Raw genomic sequence first — 21,255 nt, 5'->3', positions numbered from 1 at the left:
GAACGGACTAAAGTCCAATGTTTATATTTATGTTGAACAGCTGATCCCAACATGTAACTGCAGCTACACGAAGAGGAAAACGAAGTTAAAGCTCGAATGGAGAGAAGAAACGACCTCTGTTAGTCAAACTGAGTGTTTAATAACGCGGACTCTGGTAAGAGGACGTTTACTCGTCATAGTTGCTGTTTTCGTCCTAAATTAGCAGCTAGCTGGCTTGTTATTGTGGAATTAGCTTTTGGCCGTGTGATATTAAGTTAGCTAGCTAGCGTTAGCTTTATAATACATAGCAGAGGCCACAGCGTTGCGTTTTGGATTAAACTTGATCTTTGCATTTGATTTCTGATTTTTGGTTTGTTGTCATTTGGTAATATTTGATTTATAAACATAACTACGCACCCAGTGAGTAACGCTAGCTAGCTGTTAGCTAACCTATTCAGTTGAAACGTTTTGCTTCTGTCCAGAACCGTCCGTTCAAACACTGACTCTGCCCTTTTAACACGAAGCGAGGCTTGTGTTGTCTTCATCAGCTCATGTTGTTGCAGTGAGACGATCTAAAGTAAATGTAGTCTCAGTAAGTGACAGACACTTTCTGTTGTGCTGTGTTCCCATCAGAGAAGAGGCAACCAGTTGATATGGAGGGTGAGAAGGAAGGAGAAGCCTCTGACACCAGATGGACTGAAGAACTCAGGCTGGTCCTCATCGGAAAGACCGGCTCTGGCAAGAGTGCGTCTGGAAACACCATCCTGGGCCGGAGGCAGTTCCTGTCACAGATCAGCGCCAGCTCTGTCACCCAGGTTTGCCAGCTTGGGAGCGCTGAGCTCGCAGAGGGAGAGGATGCTGAGGAGGAGGAGGATGGACAGACTGTCCCACAGAGGAGGACGAGGAGAGTCACAGTGGTTGACATGCCGGGGTTTGGGGACACTCACCTGAGCGAGGAGCAGATCCACTCAGAGGTAGCTAAATGTGTGTCTCTCTCTGCCCCTGGGCCCCACGCTTTCCTCCTGGTGGTGCCGGTAGGACGGTATACAGACAATGAGAACCAGGCGGCCTGCGAGTTGACCAAGATATTTGGGGAGGATGCACTCCGTCACCACACGGTGGTTCTTTTCACCAGAGGTGATGACCTGGAGGACTTAGGGATCAAGGATTACCTGAGGGAGACGGCACCTGCTGGGCTTAAGGCTTTGATTGACAGGTGTGGGGGCAGGTACCATGTACTTAACAACAAAAACTCCAGTTACTCAGCACAGGTTAAAGGACTCCTAAAGAAGGTGGACAAGATGGCGAAGCAGACTAGAGAAGGGTTTTATACCAACGCCATGTTTTTAGAAGCAGAAGCGGCCATCAGGGAGGAGCAGAGAAGGATGCTGAGGGAGCGAGGGCCAGCAGAGGGGGAAGAACTTGCGAAACGAAGAAAGTGTGACTTGGAGTGTAGCAGAGCGGAGAGCACCGATGGAGGATCAGAAGGGGTCAGGAGGAGGGAGTTGGAGAGAAGAAAGGATGAGGATTTTAGGGTGGAGAGGTGGTCAGAGGAGAGCAGAGGCAGCGCCTTCAGCTTCCTGAGAGACGGAGCTGAACGTTGCAGGGACCAGTTCAGAGGCCGGCGCAGGGCTGCGAGCAGGTCTGTCCATTCGTCCCTGAGTCGCGTGAGGAGGGAGGCTGCGCTCTCTGCTAAGGTGCTGGAGAGAGTGAAGATCCTGGTGGCTGCTGGAGCCACGGGCATGGTGGTGGGGGCGGTGTTTGGGGCGGCTGCCCCTTTGGCAGCTGCGGCCGGGGCGTCTCTCATGGGGAACTCGGTGGGTTTTGCTGCGAGTCAGTTCGCCGGGATGTCTGTAGCGGGAGGCACAGGTGTGGGGAAGGCCGTGGGGGCCATAGTGGCGGCAGCCTCGGGGAAAACTGCAGTGGCTCTGGGGGCAGCGACAGGTGGACTTTTGGGGGGTTCCGTCGGAGCCATCGCCGGTGCTGAAGCCGCCAGTCCTGGGGAGGGTGCTCTGGAGGCCCTGGGGCAGGTTAGTGTGATAGGGGCCTCCGCAGTGGGGGTGGCCGCAGGTGTGGGAGGCACCATGGGAGCGGGGGCGGCTTTAAGCGTGGCCCTGGAGGGAGCAGCTTTCAGCACGGCAGCCCTCGGTGGTGCTGAAACTGCATCAGCAGGAGTAGCCAATGCCGCCGTAGCTCAGAGCAGTTTAGCCTCATTAGCGGGGCAGCAGGCAGTGGCCGCTGTAGGAGGTGTAGCTGCAGGTACTGGGACTCCTCAGTGTGCTGCAGCCTTAGCTCTGGAGATGGCTGCGAACGTCCCGCTGGCTGCTGGGTCTCCCGGTGTCCTGTGTGGCCTAACGGGGCCCAGTGCGGCATCGGCGGCCAGCAGGGTGGCGTCAGATCCCTGGGGCACCGTGGCCGTATCGACGCGCATCCTGACCGCGGTGGCTGAGATAGGCAAGGCCGCAGCAGGCATCGCCTTGGCCGGTGGCCTGGTGGTGAAGGTGGTAAAGGAAAGAATACGATGTGGCACAGGAACGACGGAAGCCAGTTTCACAGAGAAGAAGTCGTATGAGGTCTACTGGAACAAATGAAAAAATGCAATTACAAAAGATAACAGAGAGCAGGAATTGTAATTGCAGAATTTGGGTTGGAGCAGTTTGAGGCTGGTGAATTGGTTCAGTGACATTTGCAATGCTGTGTGGGCTGACTAATAAAGACTTGGTCAATTTGTATGCGGTTGTTATTCATCTCCCAGCTGGTTGGTTTTCAACACGACGTCATGTCTTCAAACATATAATAAAAACAAAGAGACAATTCTGTGGAAACTGGGCCGCTGAAAATGTCGGTCACAGTTCAGCAGTGTGAGCTCAGCGGAATGAGCGATATTGATTTCAATTTGACTTTGTAAAAATCTTTTGCCCTCTCTGAAGAAGAGCCACTGAGCATGAAGACAATGTGTTTGTGCAATTAAGCTTACTCATCACAGTAATGGGGGTTGTAAATGAACAAAAGTGTCTGCAGTGTGATTTATACCCTGAAGTGTTTGCACTGGCAGATGACAGTGGGTGGTTGTGTTTGCAGTGTTTCACATCCTGTAATATGTTACCAGAGTGATGCAGTTAAGTATTAACACTAGTTTTGAACAACCTGATTTCAACTTGTACTGTAAATGTATCAACAGCTCAGTGTTGACTTTGTTGCAGTGAAATAAACAAAAACTAGTCAGAATTCTTCTTTCAGTGAATGCTTTGTCCTCATTTCATGTCAGCTGTGTCACTTGATTTTATTATGAAAGGACCACAAGAACATGTTTATTTTTGTGAGACTTTTTAAATCCACTATACCTTAGAACTGATGGTTGAATTATGTGCACACATTAATAATTCACCTATATTTGTATTATATTTTTACATCTGTATTAAACCTTTTTTAACGGCTGATATACATTTATTTTCACTTTAAGTAAAACTTAAAACACCTAACCTGAAGCATACTTTTTGTGTGCATGAAAGTGGTGAAAATCAATAACTCTTTGGATGGACAGTAAGTGAACTTGTAAATAATGTTATACGGTTTTAGCATTTTTATTGAACACAAAACATTCAATCTGCAATTATGGAAACAATGTTGAGTATTGCATAAGACGAGTAAAATGCTTATCATTTGAATTACCGTGCCTCCAGTATTTATTTAATGTTATCTGCTGATTCATGTGGTTATTATTGCTTTTGAGGTGCTTTATTTGTCTAATGAGCTCAGCTCTCTTCATGACGACAGGGGGCGCGGTTTATTCAAATGACACAGAAGCTTCTGATGGTTGACGTACTATCAGACCACGGCAAACGCGGCCTTGTCATTGGACAATGATGACTGGTCTCATGACAACAACAGCTCCGCGTTGACCAATCAGAGCCCGCTTTGAGCCACAGAGTATGTTTGTGAATGACGTAACGAGCGTAAAGCAAGATGGCGACGACTTAACCGTGTATCGGGGTGAACTAGTTTATCGACGTCGTTGTCTGCCTCTCCTGAGGCTTTAGCGTTGTCTCACGGTTGTTCCGGACAACAATAATCCTCTCTGTTCGATAAAGGTGTCCACAGAATAGCCTGCGGGCCTTGTCTTCTTCCCCCCCCCTCGCGACCCTCCGGTGAAAGCCGGGGAGGCGAGGTGCGAACGGACGGGATGGACAGCGGAGAGTACATCTCCTCCATGGAGAACATGGACCCGACGCTCGCGGAATTAGGGGACGAATTCACCTTGGGAGACATCGACGGTGAGTGGTTATGTCACCGCGAACACTGTTAACGTGTTGTTTGCTAAGTTAGTGTCGGCCTGTTTCCGCTGTGAGCTCTGCGAGATGCTCATCCATGCTGAGCGAGCTGAGGAGGTCTGTTTATGTATGAAGGCTGCACAAGACACAGTAGCCAAAGTACTCAGGAGGTTAAGAATGATCAGCCTTACGGTTCCTATAAGTTTGTAAAATGTACACTGATGCATGTGTCTGTTGCTTGGGTCAGTACGATTTTTATATATAGATGTACAAGCATCATCTTTTGCCATCAATGGAACAGTAAATGAGGTAATTCCCAGGCAGAGTGTTATTTTCCACTCGAGGCTGAGGTGGGTGTCAGTGAGAGGTTGCATTCATTGGAGACACAAGAATGCAACCTGCTGATCAAGCGTGAGTGTGTTTTCACCCTGAGCCCAGGAGTCATAAGATGAGCCATTTAGATTTTTAACTATCTAGACTTCATGACTTCCCTACTAAATTAAGTGAAGAAGACCTCTTTTCAGCATATTCTTTCCAAGCTTATTCTGCAGAATCATGGAGCTGAGTTTGTGGGACAACATCTCTGTAGAGATCCAGTCAGCGCTCTCAGCGAACAGCATCCCTGATCCAAGCTCTCTCTTTTATCAAAACAAGTTTCGCCCTTTGGCACCCACTGAAAGGACTGGGCTTTTGGTGAAACGCTGGTCCAGTGCAGAGTCACCAGATTTCCATTTGGGTGGAATTTTACTGAATGCCAAATCACCAGACCGGACTGATGTGTGCATGCGTGAGAGAGATAAACATGGTTTGAAGGTGGAACCCTGTCTTTTTGCCTACTAGTGGGCACAGCAGTGTGTGTAAACAACTACTTAACAAGATGATGTAACAAACAGTAATGATACTTACTGCACGCAGGCTTATGAACCACTTCAGAACCTCTTCCTGCCTTTGGTTTGGGGTGTTAATTGTCTTTTCAAAGAGGGCCCTTGGACAGAGTTGGCAGAGAACCTCCTCCCCCCTCAACCACATTTATGTAATCTCACATAATCATTGTGAGATTACATGTTCAGATTGTGACTGAGAGAGAGAGAAATGACAACTGAGGATGGACTGATGGATTCACAGGCGAGCTGCAACAAAGACGGCCCTCACTTGAGTTTTTCTTCTTTCTCTCTGTCCCTGTTTGGCCCGCTGCTAATCGATAAGTTCACTTTTCCCGTCAGGCAGAACTGCAGAAACACATTGACCCGAGTTCCTGAAATCGTAGGCGCCATCTTCCTAATGATATGCGGGAGAATTGTTTGGCTGTAGTCATCCCGGCCTTGTTCAGATCTTCAGTGATGGGTCTGATTGCCCTCTCTTCTATGCGGTTACTTCAGATGTTCATTGAGTGTGAGGTCTTAGAGGCCCCATGCTCATGCAGTTGACCCTATATTCATCTACAACATTCTTCCTCTCCCAATTATTCTCTTGGCAGCCGCAACTCTGATTATATAACCTTTTTTCTCTGCGTCTAGGAACCCCCCCCCCCCCCCCCCCCCCGATGGATCTACCCTTTATGTAAGTTTGTCTGAAGCCCTCGGGGGGTTCAGAGCTGCTTTGTCCTGTCTGTCATTGGCAGTCTGCCCCCCCCCCCCCCCCCCCCCCCCCCCCCCATGGATGTGCACTAGTGTGTCTGCCTAGTTGATGTGTGTGTGCATGTCCATGTGACGAGTGCAGGACTGGCTGGTAAAAGCTCCTACACTCAATCAGGGCTGTTGGGAAGATGATTCTGCATATTTTCAACCTGGACCGTTATTGTTGTAGTTTTGCCGTTATGAATATCGCTGATGTTTGGGAAGTACTCTCACTGTTTACGACCCTCTCGGTGTCAACAGAACATCCTCTCACAGCCATTAGTGCCGTCAGAGGAACCGCCGGTTGGTATTTCGTGACCATCGAATCGTATTTTTATCGTCATGAAATTGTACAACAGCTGAGAGAGTGCTATGTAAGCAGATAAAAACACCTTTATTGTTTTATACGCTATATCGAAATGCAGCAAGTGATGACAGACGGTCAGAGGTGACAGGAAGTATCAGTGATGTGGAAGTCATGGAAGTCATGGCAGCCGCCACCATATGGACCCTGTGCATTTGTCAAACGTGTTGAAGTACCAAAGTCCTGAGGGACAGCGAGCAGCATGGTGTCTCCCACAGTAATGGACGGGCGTGTCTTCTTCGCCCATCTGCTTTTGTCTCAGAGCGGACATTAAAGAGGCGTTAACACCCAATAAAATGAAACCAATGATCACGGTATACATAGCTTTATACTGTGATAGTGATGCATTTCATTATTTGTTGTTCTCCATTTGAAAGCGATATACATGCATGTAATTATTAAAATAAACAGATGAAAATGCTTAGTTTTTCATCATAATTGGTGTTTGCTTGAGGCCAGTTTCTATCGGGGCCATCAGTGAGATTGCTGCACACCTTTTCAAGGCTCTCCGTGTGAAGGCCTTTCAGCTTTCAGGGCAACCTTTTCTCTGCTTTTATGGACAAAACAGTAGCTTCTTACTGTGTGTGTTCATGTGCCAACTCAAGGCCAGTCCGCGCAGTTCTCTGGCCTTTACTGGTCTTATCTGTTGGCAGTAAACCGCATTCACACATGTTGGGCCAAGGTCGACGGCGGGGCAACCTCACCACCTTATGATCAATCAAAGAGATCTTTTCAAGGACACTTGTGAAAGCGATATATAGATTCTTATCTTCTTGGTACTGTAGTATTGCGTGTGGCTGTGACCTGAGCTTAAAGGTCTATTATTATTATTATTGTGCTGTATTTAAACATTTCAAATGACAGAATTGTTAAGATGTTGACATATTCCTCGTGCGCTGTATCATGTTTATCACTGAATGAAAGTCCGAGCTGTTCCCACGAGCTTTATGTTTAATTTCTAAACTGCCGGTAGGCGCGTCGTGAAGTCCCTTCTGTCTCTCCGTCTCCTCAGAGATGCTGCAGTTTGTCAGCAACCAGGTGGGGGACTTCCCGGACCTGTTTGAGGATCAGATGACCCCAGCGGGCCTCGTGCAGAGCGCCGTCGCCGCTCCGCGCCCCGCCATCCAGACTCCTCCGACCCCCAAGACCCCAGCCCCCGCCGTCTACCAGAGCTCCGCCGTCGGCCTCATCTGCGCCCAGACACTGTCTCCCGTGTCCATGCCCCTCACCCCTCCCCTCACCCCCGTACAGACTCCCTCCCCCGTCAGCATCACCACGGTGCAGCAACTGGTGACCCGCAGCCCTCCGCTCCTCCAGCCGCGGCCTAAGGTGGTCCAACACACGGCCCAGCCCACCATCCAGGTATCAGCTGTCACCACTTTCACACTCAGTTCTTGTGTTTGACATGAGTAATAACTCTCTTATTACTGGTGGTAATACTGCTGTTAATTCTACAAGGGATGAGTTCAATTAATGCAAAGTTCTGTAGCGTGTTGAGAGTATTCCAGGTGAGGTTTTGGATCTCTGCCTGTGTCTGAATTATAAGTGCTGCAGTGATGGACGAGTGCTGGAGTTGTGAGTCAGGCTGTTTCCTCTCCTGCTGTGATTTCATTGTCTGCTATTGTGCTATCATACAAAAAAAAAAAGCTTCTGCTGAGAGGAGAAGAAATTCACAGTACTGACAGACCGTAAAATATGATATCCAGCTCAGCATCCCCACAAATAGTAAAGCACGTCTCAGCAGAACTGTAGTCGGCCTGACAGATATAGTTTATTGTCTTGAGTGAAATAACTTTTTGCAAGCACGTCAAAAAAAGACAAGCAAAACTGTTTTGAGTTGCATCAAAACTTCAGCGATCTCCGAGGGGAGAATGCACGTTGAGATGAAACTAGATGCGGTTTGTTTTTTTGCTTAAATGCAGATGCACACCCAGGGGATCGCCATGCAGACCCAAAGCTTCCCGGTGCACACCCTGGTTCAGACCCACAGCCAGACGGGTCTGCCCATCCAGACCCAATCCCAAACGGTGATGATCGCCTCCAACGGCGGACAGTCCCGTTTCATCCAGAGCCCCGTCATCTGCCACCAGAGCCCCGGCTCCAGCTTCCAAGGTGACTAAAGAGAGGAACAGGAGGCCGATCTGTCGAACGTTTGAGATAGTTTACAGGACATTAAGACAGATTCATCGTTCTCTTCACGGTTACATGTTGTTGTCCTAATGTGGTTTATTCTCAGGGGTCCACAGTGTCTCAAATCAACACATCCTCTTGTCTCCCATTCCCAGTCCTCCAACCACACATGCAGAGCATTATGACGTCACCGCAGCTGCAGCCAATGACCATTCAACACCAGCGACTTCTGACCCCAACCTGTCAGACCATCCAGACCCTCTCTGCAGCGCCCACCACGGTCCACGCCATGCAGATGCAGCAGATGCAGCAAGTTCCCGTGAGTAAAGACGGCAGTGTAATGACCATCAGCTGATAATAACGGGCAGATAACAAAACCCGGATAGCTCGTACACTAATTCCTTTGTTTCTGGTGTAAATGCAAAGATGAGTAGAGGCTCTGCAGATTTGTTTTGATCTTTTAACCAAACATAAACACTTCGCATTGACCTTTAGGGGGCATCTTTCCATCAGGTTCTTGTCCAGCAGCCTCAGATTCTGAAGACCGATTCGCTGGTTCTCGCGACACTGAAACCAGACGGCACGCAGGTTCTGTCCACCATGCAGAGCCCCACAGGGATCACCCACCTGACTACGCCCATGCAGAACACAGCTCTGCAAGTCCCGGTATTTAGCCAGCCTGAAAAGATCACCGTTTGGTTGCCAATAATGCTCGTGTTTCGGGTTCCCACACTGACAACGACCGCACTTCCGTCCCCAGACGCTGATGAGCGGCAACATCCTGACCACCGTCCCCATGATGATGGGAGGAGGAGACAAACTGCCCATCAAGCAGCTGCAGCCGGGCTCCTCTCACTGCACCAACATGGTCAGGTCAAGCATGGATCAGGGCCAGATGATGGGAGGAGTAATGGGCCCGGGAGGAGTGATGAAGGAGGGCGAGAGGAGGACGACGCACAACATCATCGAGAAGAGGTATCGCTCCTCCATCAACGACAAGATCGTGGCGCTCAGGGACCTGGTCATGGGCAATGATGCGAAGGTTAGCCCACCGGTACAGTCCTCTTTTTTTTTGGATTAATAAATACAACCCCAGATTTTTCATGCACTTGATAGTTGTTGGAACGTCAAATTTCCTCCCTCATGTCTTCACAGATGCACAAGTCGGGAGTGCTGAAGAAGGCCATCGACTACATCAAATACCTGCAGCAAGTCAACCACAAACTACGGCAGGAGAACCTGGCCCTTAAGATGGGCAGCCAGAAGAGCAGTGAGTGTTTGCGTTAAGGAATGCCGATCTGTAGCAACTTGAGATTTCATTTAATCCCCCGCTCCATCCATTTCAGAGACGGTGATTCTGTCTGAAGAGGTGGACATGAAAGAGGAAGTAGTGATGATGTCTCCTCCGGCCTCGGACTCTGGTTCTGGTTCCCCTCAACAGTTCTCTCCCTACTGTGTGGACTCAGAGCCAGGCAGCCCCTTGCTGGATCACGAGCAGGTAGCACGCCGTAGTCTGTAGGATGGTCGTAGTTCATGATATGGAGTCCTCCTTATGCTGCATTCAAGCTTTCCACCAGCGCACAGCGAGAAGGATTTTATTGAATTTGTCGTTATTGATGAGTGTAAACCTGTTCTCTCTCTTAACGTCCCTCAGATGAAGGTTGAGCCAGACTATCCGTCCTCGGTCGGAGTGATGGATCGCTCTCGGCTGCTGCTCTGCGCTCTGACCTTCTTCTGCCTGTCCCTGAACCCGCTGCCATCTTTGTTGGGCTCCGAGGCCTCGGGGAGCCCCAGCCTAGCCGCGGGCCACGGGCCGTCCAGAACGCTGGTCTGGTTCCCAACTCACACGCAGGACTTCGGTGAGCAGCGCGGAGTCGTGATGGAATAAAAAAGACGCGGCAGGATACGTGGTTGTGAAGTATTCTAAAATGTCCCACGTGTCTCGTCTCCTCTGGCCCTCCAGCTTCCTGGCTGCGGTGCCTGCTGCCGTGGGTGATGGTGTGGGTGCTGAGCGGGGTGGGGGCGGTGTGGGGTTGTGTCAGGGTGCTCTACCTGTGGGAGCCCGTCACGCCCCTTCACTCGCCGAAATCGGTGTCCTTCTGGAGGCATCGCAAACAGGCCGACCTGCACCTCAACAGGGTGAGTAAAGCTGAGCCCTGGGGTCAGAGGTCAGAAGTCTTAAACAAACCCATTTGGAACACTGTTAATATTTTTTCCCCCAGCATAATATTGCTCTTCTCAAGAGAGAGTGTGGTCGCATTTCCCAATAGAGGAAAACACGACCAACCTACTTACATTTCATGTGACAGTGTGAATATATTGGATCCAGTTTTGGATGTGCTTTGAGAATTAAATGTGATGATTCATCACTAACCGAAGATCGCTTCGCCCAGTCTGATTGGCTTTGATTCTCTTGTCTCAGTTTAGCCTGCCTGTTCCCTGCAAGTCTTTATTTTTAGCTTATGTTCAAATCGCTGAATACTGATGAGCTCACCATTTCCCCTGCAGGGCGATTACACAGCGGCAATGGCCAGTTTAGAGACCTGCCTGTCCGTCTTGACCCGATTGCTTCCCTCAACCACTCTGGACCTGGTCTGCTCGCTGTCCTGGAATCTCATTCGCTACGTCTTGCATCGTCCCACTCCTCTGGGTTGGCTGGTTCATCAGGTTGGGGGGAGGCATGAGGGGGAGGAGGCTCGGACTAGCGCCAAGGACGCGGCGCTGGTTTACCACCGGCTGAGCCAGCTGCAGCTCACAGGTGAGCGGTTGAACGCTGTGCACAGGCAGGACGGCACACACGGGTTAGAATAAGGACTGATATGAAGATTCAAACACGATGACACGGTTTCTGTTCTCTCTCTCTCTCTCTGTGTAGGGAAGCTGCCTCAGCGGAGCAGCCTGTGGGCTTTATCCGTGTCTCTGAGCGCTGTCAACCTCAGCCAGAGTGCCCAAGGCAAGATGGCCCCCGCCCAGCTCACCCAGATCTACGTCACTGCAGCAACAGCGCTGCGCACCGTGCTGGGCCACCACCTCTCCTGTCTGCCTGTGAGTCTTCTTTACGTGGTCCAGCTCCTTGTCTTGTTGCCGTTTCAACTGGCGTTTACTTCGTTTTGAGTTTTCTCTCCATCGTCAGCATCTTTTTCTTCCGTGTTCGTCTCCCAGGGTTACCTGTTGAGTTGTGCAGAGAGCGTGGCCAACCAGTCGGAGACCAAGCCGATCCCCGACTGCCTGCGCTGGCTCTTCACCCCGTTGGGCAGGCAGTTCTTCCTGAGTTGTGATTGGTCGGTGAAGTCGGAGAGCAGCGACGGGGTGTACACTTCTCAGAGAGACCCGAGTATGACACAGACACAGGCCTCCTCATACTTATGTGTTTCTGCCGTTCTTTTGTTCTTTCACTTCATCTTTCTGGTTGTTTTTATATTCATTTTTTTTAAATTTTAAATCCAAAACGACACAAGATAAACTGAAGTCGTCGTGCTTTTTAGGGGACATCGAGCTCCTTTAGAGAAGTCTCAATCCCACTGCTAGAGGAAGGAAATCGAATATTTTTAAATGAAACGATTTAATTGCATCTTTAATTGCGAGTATTACTCCAGCTATCTATTTCCAGCGATGATACTAAAATCTGAGACGGGCCCTGGTAGTCATTTGAAAATAGATGGATGGATCTCACACCCAATCATGTCGGCTCAATTAGCTGTGTTGGCTCACAGATCGTTGTTGCATTGTCTTGAGCTTTATGTACCTTGAGTGAATATTGATGATTTCTCTGTTTCCCTCTTGATCTTCCCCCAGCTGACCCCATCGCCCAGCTGCACCGCTGCTTCTGCAGGAAGCTTTTGGAGAGAGCCGTTCACACTCTCATCCAGCCGCAGAGCGACTCTGAAGCGGGCAAACGCAACAGCGACTCTGGGTAAGGCCCGGCTGCACCAGCGACGTTTCCACCGGTTTGATGCGAATTCATGACTCAACCCCCCCCCCCCCCCCCCCGGATCTGTTCTTTTTCTCTGATCTGCGTCTCTTTCAGGGAGTTCTCCAGCGCCCTGGAGTTCCTCCAGCTGCTAAACAGCTGTACGGAGGACTCTCCGTCCCCTCCTCCTCCCTTCTCGACTCCTCCTAATCACACCACCACTCCAGGTATGAATAGCATGAGGAGAACAGGCCTGTCCAACCACGATAAAGCATGAATCACATCAGATGTTGTTTGCGATTTCTGTTTCTCATTACTGCGTATTAACCAGATAGCCATCAGAGTTATTACTGTCAGCATGAAGGGATTTTCTGTACCGTACACTGACGACCACTTTTGGGATTAACTTTTTATCGGATTATCACAGATAACACTTGCAGTCATTGATTTGTGGTAATGAATGACTTGCAATGGATATGAACACATTGACGATCTGTTGAGAGGACGTTAATTAGCAACAACGAGGTAGTTTGTCCGTGTTGTTTTTTTAATTTCTACATAATCTCCCTCTCTTCTTCCTGCCAGTGAAAGACCCAGTGAGTCGTTGGTGGGCTTTGGTCCTGAAGGCCAGCGTGCATTGGCTGCAGGGCGATGATGTCGCCGTGAGGTCACTGTTGGCAGAAGCGGAGCGGATGCCGAGGGCTCTGCACACTCTTGAGTCAGTGAAGTGAAAAAAACTAGTTTCAGTCGGTTTAGATATGAAAAAAACTTTTAAGCTCCGACAAGAAAATCCAGATCATGTCTGTGATTCATAGACATGGAAGTCATAACGAGATCATCTTTAAACCTTCTCTAACTTGTGTAGATTACAAACATCTAAGATGGACTCAACTGAAGGATGATAACAAACATTCATCTCTGTTGTAAAGGAACCACGCTGACTGTCCTCTTGTTTCAGCCACCCTCTGCCCAAGGCTGTGCTGCTGCTTTGCAAGGCGGTCCAGATGAGCCTGCCGCCTCTGAAGGGAGAGGGCGCGATAGCCTACCTGTCCCACTGCGACAGAGCCAGCGGCTACCTGCGCTCCAGCATCTCGGTGCCCGTCGCCCAGACCGGCAACTGGCTGAACAAGGTATTGCACAAAGCATCCCTCGCAGCGCCCTTAATTCCTTCAGACCTGTTACGTGATCTTGTCTGCTGTCTTGCACGCACACATGTCACAGACACCATCTTAACTCTGATGCAGACACACTGCATGCTCAGTTGGGGACAGGCTGACGTGGGGCTGTGTGTGTGTGTGTGTGTGTGTGTGTGTGAGAGTGTGTGGGTGGCTGGAGGTGGCTGTGGTGCATTGTAGTTGCATTGCATGATCCTTAAAGCCGAGTGCAATGTGTCTGCAGTGCAGTACAGAGGCCTCCCCAATCTGCACGCACCCGCTACACACCCCACCACTCGACATGAGACGCCACTGAATGTCACGGTGTTGCCTTTTCCGTTTTAAGCGTGCACGTTGGGTTGAGAAGAGCTGGTGATGATGTGGGGGTCGGTTGTAGTTGTATAAACAGCACTTTGACCGTTTCGTCTTCCTTCCCTTCCACAAAGGGGGTGGAGCTGCTGATCTGCGACCTGCTGCTTACCTTGAGGACCAGTTTGTGGCAGCGGGGAGGCGGCAGTAATGGGGAACCTGGCCCGGCCCCTGGATCCCAGTTGGCTGGTTTCCAGAGGGACCTCAGCGCGCTCCGAAAGCTCACGCAGTGCTACAGACAGGCGCAACACAAGGTACGTCCCTGAATAGACCAGGAATTGGCAAGAGATTACAAGTCAGTAGAGTTCAGAACTGTGTACGTTATATATTTATACACCGTATAAAGTGTCGTAATCTGCAAGAAACAAGTGCAGGATGAGAAACAACATTGAAGCTTAAATTCTTACAAACTGACAACGCAAGAGTCAGGGAATTCTAGATTAAGCAGTATATTCATGTTATTGGTTCATTTACTGCTCGTGTATTTATTGTCATGGACAAATGCCCAAATCAAGATGTTAGATTAGTTGTTAAATTAGCTTTCACAGGGAATAATAAAACAATGTATGATGATATAACATTGATAAGCCAAAGCAATGACACCCACAATGTGTTGCCGGCATGTCAAGTTAACACAAGCTCTGCGCCGCACTGATCGTAACTCCCACAAATCAGCTGGGACCTGCTAATCGTGTTCGGGATAATATTGCATTTACTGTATCAGCCCAGGAAATCAAGTTCTCTCCGGCTTCTTGCCAGCTGCAGAAATCTCCCAGTCGTTTAAAATATCATCAATCATACTTGTAAGATTTACTGGAGCAGCCACTACTGAAGCCAGAGGGTCTTCAACAGCTCCTGCTCTCGCAGCGGCTGCTGCTCATTTGTTCTGTCTCGACTCGTGCGAGACTCTTAAGGACCACATGAGCTGCATCGTTTCATGAGGTTCTGGTGCGAGACCACTCGATGTGTGAGGCGCTTTACATCAACGGCAGAAGGTTTCTTGTAGGTATCACTGGGTAGTTTTCTGTGTTGTGTTTCTGCTCTGATGTTTGTGTGTTTCTTGTTTTGTCTTTTTTTTGTTATTCTGCAGGTGTTTCTCCATGAGACCACAGTGAGGCTGATGGCTGGAGCCAGCCCCACAAGGACACACCAGCTGTTGGAGCACAACCTCCGACGCAGGACACACAACTCCTACACAGCCGGTAAGAGAGGCTCATTGGTTTAAGTACAGACCTCATCGCCGTGGTTACAGAATCGTAGTCTCACTCAAACTCCGAGTGGAAGTTCACCGTGACCGCCGGCTCAGGATGAGTTCCCTTGTGGTCGTTCTTAATGTTAACTATTAATGGCGAAACAGTCCTAGAGGGCAACACGACCCAGTATTAACACACACACACACACACTCACGCAATGGACCCTAACCTCCACTTTTCTTCCCCCCCCCCCCCTTCCCCGCTCCCGTCCGAAGGTGACTGCGTCCTGGGTGAGAGGGAGCGGGCTCACGCCATCCTGCTGGCCTGCCGCCACCTGCCCATGCCGCTGCTAACCCCGCCCGGGCATCGCGCCCGCCTGCTGGCCGAGGCCAAGCGCACCCTGGAGCGGGTGGGAGACCGTCGCTCCCTGCAGGACTGCCAGCAGATCCTGCTGCGCCTCAGCGGGGGCACAACCATCGCTGCCTCCTGAACACACAACACACACACTGACACGCATTAGGGCTACTCACAATACAACAAACTGTGTAATTTACCATCATACATACAAAGATATAAACCAGGCTACTCATCCACCAACATTTAAGACTTTTCTGTCCCCATTTGTCACACACAACACGCAGACAGCTGGTTTTGTCTCTGTATCCACACTGCAGGCTCAACATTAGCGCCTCTCTGATGCTTAGTTTCACTGCTGCAGCACAATCATGCCACCTTCTGGCCGTTAAGGGTACCATGCTGGCTTCCTGCCTAACTTTTAACAAAAACGCTACACAACAAGGAACATCAGGTTAAATGTGCCCCAAAGGGAAAAGGGACCATTATCTAATAGCTGTTTTAAATGAACGCAGTGCAGCAGCGCATTGATTGGCTGGAGGATACCGGGCTGTACGATCACTATTGGCAACACGGCGATGTGCGCGCTGCGACGACTTGCGCGCTTGGGTTAAGGGGCGTCGGGAGTCTGTTGAGCACGGCTGTGCTGTGGGATGCAGATGGCTGGATTTAGCTCGCTTTCAAACATGCAGCGCTGAGTAGTGTCTCTTTCTTATCTACCTCATACACACTGTACGTTGTACTGTGGCGCAAAATAGGATGCTGAAGCACTGCGCCGGTTATCCTGAATATGAAACAAGTGACCGTTTTGAAGTGACGCTTCAATCCTGTGCAGCGTCATTCTAATAACCTCGCTGTCCTTTAGACTTTAGGATGCAGCAGCACGGTTGCTTTAGGAATTTGATTTGCAGCTGCAGAAAACCGCCAGAGCGATAGTTAGACAGTCACACAAGACTCACACTCGCACAGATGCTTCTACATATTCCATATTAAATGAATTGCATTCAAGCTCACAATGTGATTGTATATAGGTTGTACATATGCAGACAAACAGGAGTAGAAAGGGGAAGTCCGTACTTTTGCTTGAGAGGACACGCGTGTTGAAGAGAGAGAACGTAACGGTTTCTTGTCAGAAGCTCTGACCGGGAGAGCGAGGTCAGCTGCCTCACAGTGATACTCCAACTGAACATCTTTTTACCATCGAATACGTGCTGTGGCCTCCAAGAGGGGAAAAAACCATCCTTGTCAGCCGCCTTTCGAGTCCACAGGCGTCGAGTGTCAGAAGCTCTAGATGCTGGCTGGCGTATCACTTGAGCGTATATCCGAGTGAAAAAGGGGCCGACCGCAGCGATAAAAGTGAAGCTATTCTTTTGGAAGTGATGTCCACCTTTTGATGTAAAGCTCTCAAGCAAAATGGCCTTGACGTGATGTAAAGAATTATTTTATTATGTTTCATCACATGTGGAATGATGGGGGAGTTGTATCTTTGAGAGGTCTTTGTTCAATTAGCTTTTTCTTTTGTAATTGTTGACTTACACACCAGAAGGCACTTCTGTCATTCCTGTTTCTGTGCTCTGGGTTTCTTATTTAAAGGTAATGTAATATTGCTGTAAATGCTTTTATCGGCAGTTATGTCGTTATTGTTTTGTATCGATAACGGCAGCCTAGATCAGACACAGACTCTTTAATAGGAAGATTTTTAACGAAACCCGCATTTAAGCAATTAGCCTGACGTTTTAGACTCACTCTTTTTTTTTGCTGTTTTTAAAATGCAGGCAAACACACATGAATGCTATTAGAACTCTGTCTTCCAGGTCAACCAAAGGTGTAAGTTAGCAACCTAAAGAGTCCTGAATATATTTTTATCGGTGTAGATTGTCTTTCCTGACTAGTAAAAGTGTGCAAAGAGTAAAGCAGTGCTGGAGTCATTATAATTATGTTACAATAGTTTTTTGTTTTTTTTGTCTTTCCCCTTGATGTGTTTTATTGTCTGACTTTCTGTGTTTCATTTCGATGTTTGCTTTGTAATAAAACGACACATGACCGTGTTTGGTGTGTATGTGATCTTTCAGTGTTGGAGGTGCCATGCTGGACGTGGATGCAGTGAAACAGAAGAAACAGACAGAGCAGGTTTCATCTAAACATGGGTGTTGGCTGGGTGTGAACGCCAGTGTAGATCTGATAACTCTGAAGTTTATTGGTGTCCTCTTTCACACACTCTCTTTGTGTGATGAGCACTGGACACCTCGGTGTAAATGAAACACTCCAGCTGGTGGTGGCGTGGTTTGGATACATAACGAGGCCCTGCCACTTGGAGGGATTGCCTTAAAGTTGTCAGAGGAGACAGGACAGTGGACAAGTAGCAAATTAGAAAATATAAAATGTACGGGCAAAGGAATAAAGAGTAAAGGCAGTCATATCATGATTAACAGGAATACAGACCGTGTTACCTAATTTGAAGTAGCATTAAATTCATTTTTATTCACATCTCAATAAGATAAGTTGACCTGATATCAAATGCATCATTCTATCAATAGTTTACATTTAAACAGCAGCATAAAGTCTATGAACCAGGGTATTTATTTTAGGTGACATGTGATTACACCAACTGTACAGTCTGAACCAACAAAAGCATTACTTTGACCTAAATGTTTGTGCCGTGCGGAACCTATCAGAGTTATCCACGTGTTTCTAGTCGGACATAGTTAAATCACTAGTTCCTCAATACCAGAAGCCGGAAGTGCTGGAGGGTAAACTCACGTGTGCGATATGAAGAACACTAAAAAGCCACACAATGTGTCCAAAAAGGGTAAATCAAACCCCGGGTCCAAGAAAAGAGAAAACAAATGCATCGTTTCGTTTGACGACAAGGACAGACAGTAAGTTATTCGACTGATGACAGTGTTTTGAATTGGAAATGTTAGCTAGCATCTGAGCATTAGCCCTAACTCTTAGGTTAGCACTCCAGGTTGGCTTTCTCCCAAGTATTTGTATTACTTTGAAAAGCATTGCAACTCTATCCACGCTATTTATATGTAACTTTTTAATGACAGAATCAAACCAAGCAAGTGCAGATACTGTAAAATATCACCAGGTTTATGGGGCATGCGCATTATAGCTTTTACAAAACTTAATAATTCGGAGTTATAGGAAGCTCAGTAACGTTCGTCACATTCCTACGACCAGCCTAAACATTTTGAAATACACACTATTGAAGCTTCGTGGTGTTGTTCTAAGCCATCATTCATTCCTTATGAGTTTATTTAGTTACTGACACATTAACTTCAAAACCTCCACTGACCAAGATGTTAATTAGATTTCTAAATATGAGTTTTCATTATAATAAAATGCACCAAGCCACGTTTGATTCTATTATAATCGCTGTTGTATGTATCCATAATGCGAGACAAACCGGTAGAGAATGAAATGGTGACTGGGTTCTCAAGCGTCTTCCTCTTCTGCTCTGGCAGGGACTATCTAACAGGTTTCCATAAAAGAAAGGTGGAAAGGAGGAAAGCAGCATTGGCAGAAATTCGAAAGAAAATCAAGGAAGAGCAGATCAGAGTCCGAGTAGAAGTAAGTGTGAAGTGAAAGAGCGCAGACTTCAAATCTGTTTTGGTGGCAGGAGCACATAAGGAAACAGTGCACTGATGACATGTCTGGCTGTCTGCTTTCAGAGGCATAAGGAATACATAAGGCAGCTGAAGGAGAGGACGGACGCTCTCGGTAAGTTCAAAAGCAGAAGTCTTATCGCTGATCGATCTGCTGAGACTCTGTGCTTATTGTTGTTGTTGTTTCCTCACTCGATCCCGTCGCTCAGAGGAGGCTGAAGACGATCTGGAAGATGTGATAACCGCTACAACGGAGTCTGTGCAGTACGATCACCCCAACCACACCGTCACCGTCACAACCATCAGTGAACTTGACCTCACAGGGGCTCACCTGCTCGGACCCACCGCAAACAAGGTAAACAGTAATCCTCGAGTCATCTCGCGTGTGTTTTTCATCAGGCCAACTTATGCCGGTTTTATTGCTTATAGCTCGGTATGGTTGCTATGAATGTAACTGATGGCAATTAAATGTAATTAACAAAGAGGATCTTTGCTTTCCAGGATAATGGGGAGTGCGAGGACGAAGAAAAGGGGGAAGAACAGCAGGAGGAAACACCAGCGATGCCTAGAAAATCCAGGAATGCAGTCATGAACAAAAAGTAAGCTGTTCATCACGCAGGTCTCTTCATATTCTCATAAGTGTTGCCAGTTTTTCCTGTGACAACTTGAATACTTTAGGTATTTTGGCTTTTGGCCAGACATCACTTTGGTTTCTGACGTCATCTACAGGCTAAAGGGTTGATCAACTGGTCTTTTAAGGAATGCACAGGTAGTGTGAGTGTTGCTAAATGCGCTGTACGCCCCAACAATACAGTGGTGACGTAGCGGCGGTCTTCAGATGTCTGCCCGTCTTCCTCCAGCCCCTCTCTCAGTCCAGCTGCATTTCTCTTTGTGTCTCTCCCCCGCTGCTACAGGATCCGCTCCCTAACGTCGTCCCTCAGCAGTTTCACCTGCAAGAAGAGGAAAGGGAAGCAGGAAGGCCGAGGTGGCCGAGGCGGACGAGGCGGCCGTCAGACAGACAAGAAACAGACCGCCACAGAGAGTAAAAGTAGAAGCGGGAGGACCACCAAGTGGCAGAGACGTCGACTGACTGGGAAAAAGGTGCATCATCGCTCCAGTGTTTGAGCAGGATGTGTATACGCTGCGAAGAGTGTAAAATGAACTCAAGCTGATGTGGAACTCGGTCGTGTTGGACCGTCTATCGCAGCATTTCCAGTGTACCTGCCTCTTAAAAACAACTTGTGCTCAAACTGTTTTTTGTAGTGTTTATTGCTTGATCGTATATACAAACTGAAGTGTATTTCCTTTCATTTTCATCAAATAAAAACATAAATCTTGCTAAGAAGTGACTTTGTGATGCAGCCACATCTCTCAAGCTGTCAGTGTGGAATTCTTTTCTTGCTATTGTTTAATAGGAAGGCTGACGCTGTCGTCAACATCCTCTCCAGAACATCAGGAAATCAACTGTGTGCTCCTTAACCGAGAACCTTATCCCACACAGCCAGTAGTTTGAACGTATGTTGAACCTACACCTCACCAGTGTTTATTTATTTACGTTAACCTGAGCCAGCGTGTGCCAGCTGTCCCTAGCATGAGCGTTTCATTTCGCTTTCTAAAGCCCGTGATATTTAATACAGCCGCACAGTAGTGGGACCGGCGGGCCACCGCCTCCGTGTTGGCTCTGGGTCCGCGTGTGCTTCAGGGCCACCGCTGTGTTAACTGAGAGCCACCATGGCTGTCATGGTTGCTTCAGTTTCACTCATTGTCGGAGCAGCCAATCGGATGGATTTGAGGGTTTGGCAGCTCGGGAGGATAGAGAGCATGCGGGAAGAGGACACATGTGCCTGATGGGGGGTCTGATGGGCAGCTTATCCTCCGACTCTTCATGACTTACTCAAAGTGGAGCTGACAGCGGGAGCCTCTCGTCAGGTAATGCTCATCAATTCTTATGATTTTTTATATCAAACGCTACTGTTTTTAAAAGTTCATATTTAAACTCTTGATCTTAATTGGTTCATTTAATGTATAGAGGCCGTGCAGCTTGTAAATGAAGGTAGATTACAGAGCATGTGGTTGGTAGTAATGCTACTCTGGGGAGCTTTGACAGTCTGGCTGTGTTTCATTATCTCTAGTGTGATTAGTCATCACCTACGGAAACACTTCTGCTTTGGATCTTCCATGAACCGTGAAGTAAAAGATCCTGTTTAGTATTCACTCAGAGCTGCTGCTCTGTGTTTACATGTGTCTCTGTAATGTGGTGTCACAGCCAGGCTCACCAGCAGACAGGGTGCTTTTATTCTCAAA

At 48.3% G+C, this 21,255-nt stretch overlaps 3 protein-coding genes across 5 annotated transcripts; all 3 read left to right on the top strand.

The window, feature by feature from the left end:
- The first annotated feature begins 19 nt into the window (after positions 1 to 19).
- On the top strand, positions 20 to 3,207 carry LOC306786958 (uncharacterized protein). The gene is made up of 2 exons (XM_079281913.1): positions 20 to 154; positions 613 to 3,207. The coding sequence occupies exon 2, from the start codon at positions 633 to 635 to the stop codon at positions 2,568 to 2,570; it is 1,938 nt and encodes a 645-aa protein (XP_079138039.1). The 5' UTR covers positions 20 to 154; positions 613 to 632; the 3' UTR covers positions 2,571 to 3,207.
- A 771-nt stretch (positions 3,208 to 3,978) lies between these two features.
- On the top strand, positions 3,979 to 17,388 carry srebf2 (sterol regulatory element binding transcription factor 2). Of its 3 annotated transcripts, none has more exons than XM_079281912.1 (20): positions 3,979 to 4,253; positions 7,243 to 7,592; positions 8,153 to 8,342; positions 8,516 to 8,679; positions 8,874 to 9,026; positions 9,121 to 9,402; positions 9,516 to 9,630; positions 9,707 to 9,858; positions 10,015 to 10,219; positions 10,324 to 10,499; positions 10,869 to 11,118; positions 11,236 to 11,405; positions 11,523 to 11,694; positions 12,156 to 12,273; positions 12,388 to 12,497; positions 12,856 to 12,988; positions 13,229 to 13,400; positions 13,871 to 14,047; positions 14,884 to 14,995; positions 15,262 to 17,388. In XM_079281912.1, the coding sequence occupies exons 1-20, from the start codon at positions 4,163 to 4,165 to the stop codon at positions 15,474 to 15,476; spliced, it is 3,507 nt and encodes a 1,168-aa protein (XP_079138038.1). In that variant the 5' UTR covers positions 3,979 to 4,162; the 3' UTR covers positions 15,477 to 17,388. The 3 variants fall into 3 exon arrangements, with proteins under 3 accessions (XP_079138038.1, XP_079138037.1, XP_079138036.1); XM_079281911.1 differs by having other exon boundaries at positions 8,856 to 9,026; XM_079281910.1 differs by having other exon boundaries at positions 8,856 to 9,026; positions 9,121 to 9,414.
- A 689-nt stretch (positions 17,389 to 18,077) lies between these two features.
- Positions 18,078 to 20,296, top strand: nol12 (nucleolar protein 12). Its single transcript, XM_079282571.1, has 6 exons — positions 18,078 to 18,219; positions 18,811 to 18,916; positions 19,018 to 19,066; positions 19,161 to 19,306; positions 19,453 to 19,550; positions 19,866 to 20,296. Exons 1-6 carry the CDS (start codon positions 18,110 to 18,112, stop codon positions 20,074 to 20,076), a joined length of 720 nt encoding a protein of 239 aa, XP_079138697.1. The 5' UTR covers positions 18,078 to 18,109; the 3' UTR covers positions 20,077 to 20,296.
- Positions 20,297 to 21,255: the final 959 nt, after the last annotated feature.

The sequence above is a fragment of the Melanostigma gelatinosum genome (assembly GCF_949748355.1).
Source record: "Melanostigma gelatinosum genome assembly, chromosome: 13".
NCBI classification, from domain to species: Eukaryota; Metazoa; Chordata; class Actinopteri; order Perciformes; family Zoarcidae; genus Melanostigma; species Melanostigma gelatinosum.
Note: the sequence above shows the minus strand (reverse complement) of the source record. Positions and strands in the feature narration are given on the sequence as shown.

Excerpts from the sequence above, each read along its gene's own strand:
- nol12 (XM_079282571.1), top strand. The coding sequence starts at position 18,110 with ATGAAGAACACTAAAAAGCCACACAATGTGTCCAAAAAGGGTAAATCA. Across the intron at positions 19,307-19,452 it reads TCGGACCCACCGCAAACAAG|GATAATGGGGAGTGCGAGGA; the intron begins GTAAACAGTAAT and ends TTTGCTTTCCAG. Across the intron at positions 19,551-19,865 it reads AATGCAGTCATGAACAAAAA|GATCCGCTCCCTAACGTCGT; the intron begins GTAAGCTGTTCA and ends CCGCTGCTACAG.
- LOC306786958 (XM_079281913.1), top strand. The coding sequence starts at position 633 with ATGGAGGGTGAGAAGGAAGGAGAAGCCTCTGACACCAGATGGACTGAA.
- srebf2 (XM_079281910.1), top strand. The coding sequence starts at position 4,163 with ATGGACAGCGGAGAGTACATCTCCTCCATGGAGAACATGGACCCGACG. Across the intron at positions 4,254-7,242 it reads CACCTTGGGAGACATCGACG|AGATGCTGCAGTTTGTCAGC; the intron begins GTGAGTGGTTAT and ends CCGTCTCCTCAG. Across the intron at positions 11,406-11,522 it reads ACCACCTCTCCTGTCTGCCT|GGTTACCTGTTGAGTTGTGC; the intron begins GTGAGTCTTCTT and ends TTCGTCTCCCAG.